At 37.6% G+C, this 8358-nt stretch overlaps 1 protein-coding gene across 1 annotated transcript in view; it reads right to left on the reverse strand.

Moving 5' to 3' along the window:
- The window catches only part of NEK7 (NIMA related kinase 7), a 143459-nt gene that overhangs the window by 22034 nt on the left and 113067 nt on the right, over positions 1–8358 (reverse strand). Inside the window, exons 8-9 of the mRNA XM_007451744.1 lie at positions 5821–5915; positions 1617–1730 (exon numbers count right to left, since the gene is read on the reverse strand). Of these exons, the coding sequence (XP_007451806.1) occupies positions 1617–1730; positions 5821–5915 (209 nt within the window). The remainder of the gene's footprint in view (positions 1–1616; positions 1731–5820; positions 5916–8358) is intronic.

The following is an 8358-nucleotide window of genomic DNA, read 5'->3' on the forward strand; positions in this document are numbered from 1 at the left end:
CCTGCTGAAGGTCACCATGGCAACCGCCTGCTGAGGCTTCACTGCTGCACTTGGCATCTCCTAATCAGCTACCATGTGAAATGCAAATTCAGACAGTCTGAAAATTAGTCAAGAAGAATAGGGGATGAGGATGCAGATATGTGAAATATTCATGCGCTTCGTGGAAAAAAGAAGACAGCATGAATGACACAACAAAGGACGGCCCCTGACATTCTCGCTATCATTTTCCATGACTAGTCACACCCTACTGTATTTCCAGGCCGAGAGTTCTGAAGTTGGCTTTGTGAAGTGCCGTATTTATATTCTATACCCAAAATAGTAATTAAAAATGGCTAACATAATAGCATTAACATCAAATAAAGATAATACTTCTAAATTACCACCACTGCCTTGTAAGAGTTTGTTCTAATTACCTGAACACCAATGCTGTGAAACAAAAATACCAAGCGTCATTGATTATCAATATCAAAACTATTAGGAAAAAAAAAGGTACTTTCAACATCCTAGGACCACAAATGCCTTACATACAGTAAAAATTCTTTCGAGATATTTATTATTCAAGTTACATGGACTCACTCTTCCTTATATAAAATTGGAACCGACTGCATTCATTTCACATAGAAAGAGTGGTAAGACCACCTAAAAGGTGAACATTATAATTGTTTCATATTTTTCCTTTGTCCCTTTCCATTTTCCTTGGGCAAGCCATCTGCTGCTCATGAGCAGGTGAGATGTCCTAAAACAGTGGTTTCTCTGGGTGGGTCTGCAGTGAGCTTTCCAAAAACAGTTATGTGAACACACTTAGTTAACCTGAGACACTGCTATTCTGCGTATCTCCTCCTTAAATATAGATAAAATCATGATGCATTAGGAAAAAATGGGAGACGTTTTGTTCAATGAAAAACTGGATGTTGGGTGGAGCCCAAACAACTCATTTCAGTGGGTTCCCAAAACAAGCAAGGATCCAGCTCAGATCTTAACAAGGTAATGTCCTCTAAGATTTTCAGTTCTACCCAATGTACTTTTTACCACATCTACAGTGATAAGCACAAACATTTCCTACAGGAATCTGACTGCAGCAGTGAGGTGGTGATGGGACAGATCTTGTAAAAGCAAAAGGAAGGAGGGTAAAGCTGAAAGAATAAGACTGAGAGGCATGCAGCTGAGAGATGTTTGCTTCCACTCTGGAAAAACATGGGCTGGAGGGAGGGAAGGAAGTGGTGCCAGAAGAGAAAGTTACAACTGTGTGCTGCTCTGAGACCATGGGCATGAGGAGGGACCCTGTTAAGAGGGGCCACTGGACATGCTGGTCGCCCAGAGCCTGGCTTCAGCATTAATTCTGCCCTCTGCCGTGTTCAGGAGGCTGCAGTCAGCCGCTGTTCCCATCCCACGTAGGAAGCGGCCGATGTCACACCACGTGCTGTGCTGTGTTCCTTTCCACGTGATGAACTAACTGTGGTCACCTCTCTAACAGCCAAGCCTCTGAGAGAAGGAAAACGGAATGAAGGTGCTCTTTCTGCCACCTGTACTTGTCATTTGTATCAATGGATAAAAGAAGATTCTATAATAAAATGCAAACATCAGCAAAATGAACACATGACTGAAAAAGGACTCACCTCCTCTGAATAGTGATCTGAAGGAAGAGGTGGGTAGTCACACTGTTCTATCTTCTTACACAGTGAATACAAGTTCATTTTGTCGCCATAGAAAGGACTCTGTAACGCAGCCATCTGTAAAATGCTCCCAATGAAACTGATATAGTTACATGGTAACTTTAAGGGAGATTTCATCAAGTATATTACACTGCGGGGGGTGGGGGGGTAATTACAAATACTTTAAATAAAGTTCTGTAGGCATTTTGTGTTTCATGAATATCCTTTTCAGAGAATTATTGAGTAAGTCCTAAAAAGTCTTACTTCAATTTTTGGTTATTATTTTCAACATTTAAACTTCCCTAAAAGGGAGAAATGGTTAGCACATAATTATTTAAACACATACACACGCACACATACGCAGTATAAAACAGTATTAGAAGAATAAGAAAAGAACTTAAGACTCTTTGTAAATACAATGCTATAGGAACAACTAGTATATCTCATGACTAGACAGACATCACTGGTATATACCAACCATGTAATGGTCACAGTACAACAAAAATGAAACTGAAGTTAAAACTGAATTACAGTCTAGCAATGCTTGGGGAACAGAACACATAGCATTTTTTATTTCACACGACAGTTTCTGTAGGAAAAGGTTATTCTGAGATAAAAAATGTTTTCTCGGTCTGAATGTTATAACTGATCCTCAACTAGTTCACAATGAATTAGAACTGCTTTTCTTTTTTGATGATGTCTGGAAAACACGAAATGTGCTCAAAAGCCCTAGGAGTCTAGCCGCTACTTCAAGGCATCCAAATGAGATTTTTATGCAGAAAAAAAAAACGACTCTAAGAATGAATGCCTTTAACAAAGACATTATTGAATTTAACTTTAAGACCAGGGTCTAACTTGACCTGATTTCAGGTGTGAGCAAGGACTGCGGTTAGCAGGGTTACAAACTAAAAATTCAATTGAAAATGTTCGCCTCCTGAATCTTTGAACTGCGGGCGCGAGACTACAATATGGAGTACGACGCTGCCCCCAAGTCAGTCACCCTTTTCTACATGTGCTAATAAGTTTGATTTTGGAAGGACAATGTGTACATTCCCCAGACAGGCCGGGCGTGCGTGCAACACGCTGGGCCGAGCAGTGCTCCTCGGTGGGGTGGGCGTCGGCGGGGACACATAAGCTGCGAACGGCTCTCATCTGTCTGGGCCGCTGCAGGCAGAGCTTAACTCCTTCCCGGCCTGGACCACGGGGCTGGGGGGAAGCAGAGCTCAGAGCCGCCCGGCAGCCCTTTCCTAGATCTCCTGCAAAACTGCCTTAGGAACAGGTGTTCCCCACGAAGAGAAGAAACCCCCAAACAAGGTGCATGTCCCTAAATATATAAATTTCCACTCCATTTGAGAGGAAATTTCTAGAAGAGGGGCTACAAAAATAATTACATGTTTTGTTGAAATGCAAGAACACTTTATGATAAAACACAATCTTTAAAATGACCCCCTTGAAAAACAGACTGTGTGTATAAACTGCTCTCTGTGTTTGCAAAAACCCTAAGTAAACGTCCGTATATTCATTATCATGTGCCAGGAGTTCATTACAGTACTTTTGTCTCAATACTGCAGTGTTAAAAAAAAAAAAAATCTGAATGTCCCCTAAGGAGTTAAACAGGAATAGTATATTTTCATGCATCTCCTGCTTTGACAGATGAAAAATGTCAACTGTCCTGTTTTTATTTTCAAGCTTTTGCACTATTCATCTGGTTCATTAGTGCATCTCGATGCTGCCCCTGACAGCTGCTCGCCCTCTCCTCCCAGCAGCTGAATTTTTCAGGCTAATTTGATCCTCCACACTGAGACGATCGCTAGAATGATTGACTTGCTCCCTGACCTCCAGGGTCCGACTTCCCTGATTAGTATTCTGGGGGTGTTGGAGGGACGAAAGCCCACTGTCTGTCTTTGGGGCTGGTGGCAGCTCTCTTTTTTTTTTGAACTGTAAGCCACCAACCTACAACCCTGGAAGGATGCAATTGCTGCACTGAACAATAAAGGAAATGTGTAAAACCTACTTTTCCATGTAAAGGTCCGTGTAGCCAAAGCACAGCATCTTGATTTTAATTAGTAAAGTCTACTTTGTTGCATATCAATTAAAACTGTACTGCTAGTTTTTTTTTTTTTTTTTGAGGTTTCAGGAATATCTGAAAGTCTAATTTTCTGAGTTTAAAATACGTTTTCAAAAAAGGCTTCCCACTCCTTCGTTGTGAATGGTAAATTCTTAGTGGGATACAATATAAAATATCGATGTGATGCTATGGCCAATTTTTTAAAGCTAAACTACTGGGCATTTTTATTGACATTCTAATACAGAACCAGAAAGATATACAGCATCAAGGTAAATTAAATCCTTAGAAAAATTCTAGTTCTTCCCAATCACCTGCACAGAGCAACTGAGAAAATGTGCTGAGCTGAAAACTAATGTTACCATGTTAAATACTGTAACTCAGAACCATCCACAACATAACACACATGAATGGAGGAGTGTCCAAAGAAATAATTTTTATTTTGGTGTTCAAGTATACATAAAAATGGGACACTGCCTCTCAAAGGCAAATCCAGAATGTGAAGATTTCAGTTTTGACATGGGAGTCTGCTGGTCCTACAATAATTAGCAAACTTCCCCAAAAATGCTTATTACCTCAACTGAACTTTTTCTTTTTTATTGCTAAATTTAATTTCTTTAGTGGAAACCAATTTGCTATTTACTTTTAGGTGTATAAAGGGAAAATGTTGCTTTGATAATATTATTAGACTATGGCCTGAAGGAATCTAAGGTCACCTAAACAGGTATAAAACAGGTATAAAATATTTTAAAATGTACAAAGTGCCTTTTAAACTTTACAATAACTTAATATAATCAAATCAGTGCAACACTGTTCCAACAGTAAGCATAAATCTCTTTTAATCTTTTAATCTCATGTGAATACATACAAACATGTATTTTGTTCTATCACTAATTCATAACTTTTCTTAATAAAAGTTATCCTAAGGATGTTCTTTAAGAACATTTTTAAAATCTCTTTCTTTTTAAGTGGTCATTAGTTTATTTAGTAGGAAGAACAAAATAAACAATCTCAGGTTCCTTAAATTAAGGAAATTTGAACCTGCAATCTGTAAAATAATAATTAAAGATTATGATACACATTTTAAAAAACGTTCTGCTGCTCTACTTCCAAGTAAAGGTGGAACAATTAAAATAGATGATCTCATCACATATTTCATTTAAGTCAGGAAGACAAGAGACATAAAATAAAGAGTAAGAAATACACTGGTTTCTACCTATCCAGTTCAGATTTCCTTTGTATACCTTAAAATATGAAAATGATTCAATGTATTATTTTCCTTCATTTTATTTTATTAAAAGAGTTACCGAGATGTAGGTTAATTTTTAGTTAACAGCTTTGACTGAAAGCCTACATTCCTAGGAAAATTACCATTCAATTAAAGAAGTAAATTACAGAAGTCCCTAGCATGAGTGTTCTCTGATACCATTACTATATAAAATGAATATAAAATGTGCTCATAGCATGCTTTCTTCTCTTCACTCAAACTGTCACACTGCAATACTTGCTAGAGGATCTATCTACATGATTCCATCTTCCTTTGATAAATTATCACCAGTAGAACAGGTGAGAGAGAATATTTCACTGAGCTTTACCAATACAAACCGTTACTCACGGAAACTAAATGATAACCTAGAAGAATTATCTGTCTACAAACTATCCTTAAAGCTGAATTAATCTACATAAAAGTGAAAAAAAATGTGACAAAGCTATTTACTATGCTTTCATATTTTACATCCATTCTATTATATCCATCCTGTTACGCATGGGCAACAGTTTTTTTTTTTAACAGATGTTCAAATGTATATTTTTATAAATAAGATTATATAGCAACATTATATTAACATAAAAAACATTTAAGAAATAAAACTCCCATCAAAAGGAAACAATTTAAAATTATATTAGAGGAAGTAAATGTGTAGAAATGTATAGTTACTAAATTTCATTATAGTTACTAAGTCAATGAATTAATTTCCTCATAATTAAAAAGCTAATTCTTAAACATCACCCAGAAAAAAAATAACTATATACTATTAGGATAGGGGAAATATATTCCAGTAAGTAAAATCACTTCAATATATGGAATTTATCACCATTACCTACCTCATACAGTAGACAGCCAAGGGACCAGATGTCAGATTTGAAGTTGTACCCATTTTCATGTATTCTCTCTGGAGACATGTAATAAGGTGTACCCACTGCAGAAAGAAACCAAATAAAACAAGAGAAGGAAAAGAATGAAGATGCCGCTGTGCTAAGAAATTACATCCAAAATTCCAGATTTAAAATGTCATCAAAATAATTCATTAGGATCAGAAGATTGCTCTGGGGAATACTCAAAACTTTTAAATTTCCTCTTTCCTCCCTGATCCTTGAACAGCATGTTTACAACTATCCCACTTTAAAAAGGGTGTGGTGGGTTACACTTTATTTCCTTTTGATCAATTCAGGGAGAATCTAGGGAGCATAACTAAAGAAAAAGAAAGGAATTCTAACACAAAAATCTACTAAGTGACTCACATTGATTTCATTTCTTGATTTTTTTAAACATGGCTTGTATATCCCAAATAATTAAACATGACGATATAATAATTTTAAAATAAACAGCAATACACAACAACTGAGTAGAGTACGTATAAATAAATCATACTTATTAACTTTTACAGAAACATCCCTTAGAACATTGTTGTGACTCTTAAAATTACAAACGATATAATCATTAACCTTCAGTACCTTGCTCCCACTTTAGAAAGAATAAAACAGACTTTTGTACATCAAAGGGTTATATAATAACATATGTGAAAGGTCAGACATCTCTGAAAACACGTCCGAGACTATTACTACTGAGAACTTTATAGAGACAAGATACTCTGGATAATTTTGGGGTTTGCTTGTTTTGATGTGTGAGTACATTTTTCGGTTTTTTATGACCATTTTAGGAAATGTGAACATGATATAAGGAATGCTAATATAATACATTTAATTTAAAATGTATTAAATATCTTAAAATAAGTAAGACATATACATTATATTTTGAAGGGTAAAAAACACTGAAGTGACTTTGGAAGTGAATATCTTAAGTCTCAAACTTAGATGACTATTATTTCACCATTATCTGCCTAAGGCTTTTTGCCAAATAGAAAATCAAAGTTTGAGAACAGTATTTAGAAATTTTACTTGCTTGAGGCAACAGCTACCAAAACTATGCTGCTGCTCACAGAGAAAAGCACATTCCCTTCTTCTACTAATTTTTAAGTACTCCCTAGGAGTTAGTAAATCTAATGAGAGTGTAACTCAGAATGCTGAACAGCGGTGTTTCGTCAGAGGCAACAAGAAGAGGCACATCAACAGTCAAAGCATCATCCCCAAAGGCATCATCCTCTTCTTCCAAAAGAATGAAGTTATAACCTAATGGTTATGTGTGGAAACTATGCTAGGCTAAAAGCTGAAAACATCATGAACCAGCTCTTCACAAGAAATCCTATCTATACTGGAATCCATTTTTCCTAGTAATGGATGGTCCTAGTCAGAATGGATGAAAGGGAGGTACTTACAGAAGTGAAGAAGTGAAAAAAGAACTATGCAAACAGGAGGATAAAAGAAATTTAAAGTATGAAGTATTCGGACATGATATCAGAGGCAAACTTTAAGAAAGAAATGATTTAATTGCAGCATTTCCTCTGAAGACAAACAAGTAAGTTTGCCAAATTCTCTCAGGGTGAGAAAAGCCAAGAAACTTTTAGAAATGGCTAGGTTTAAAGAATCTGTATTATTATTGAGTCAGATAAACACAAGCTCTGCAGCTTTGGGCGCTGTGGCCCCTTCCACTTGTAGTTTTCACAAGCGACACCAACTGCGGGCATACTTGAACGCTCTCCATTCAAGAGGGCAGGGGTACAGCTGGAATAATAAATGGCTCTGTACAGGCTCCCGGACGTGAAGCCAGTGACTGGCAGTGAGGGATGTGCAGAGAGAGGCTTCAAGGAATCCACAGGGGGCGACTGAAAACAGTGAGGCTTGAAGGTCCAGAGTTTACCAAAAGCAAATGTAATTTTAACCAGTAGCTCTGGGAAACCTGCTGATACATTAGGGGTTTGATGTGAGTGTGAAAGATTGATGAGAGGGAAAAAGAAGAACAAATGCTTGCATTTTACAGAGATTAGCCCCAGCATCACACCTTAACTGCCACACAGACCCAACGTACGGCCGGCCTGAGAGCCAAGGAGGCAGAGAAGCGGGATGATTAGGAATCCCACTAAACTAAACCTAAAACCTGAAAAACTGCAAGGTACAGAAGAGCCTCTTAGGGAGCTGCTGGAGGTCATTACCAACAGTTACACACAGAGTTAACGCTGCGGCTTTAAACCCAGACAAGGGTTCTCCTTCATATTACCAGCAACCAGCGTCTTTATACTAAATACGCATGTTTGGGTATTTCAATTATGTGTTATCTTGCGTATACAATAAAATGGAAATCTGAGTATGCTACTCACCTCTCTGACCGACACATCATGTCCAAAAGCGTCATTAAGTGGGAAAGGAGAAAGTCTGCCTCCTGCACTATGATTACTGATGGGACAGACTCATCACTAAGCGCTGAGCCCGGGTGCGAGAGGCAGGTCCCGCCACCCCCCCACCCCA

The sequence above is a fragment of the Lipotes vexillifer genome, unplaced genomic scaffold (assembly GCF_000442215.2).
Source record: "Lipotes vexillifer unplaced genomic scaffold, Lipotes_vexillifer_v1.1 scaffold2419, whole genome shotgun sequence".
In the NCBI taxonomy this organism is placed as follows: domain Eukaryota; kingdom Metazoa; phylum Chordata; class Mammalia; order Artiodactyla; family Lipotidae; genus Lipotes; species Lipotes vexillifer.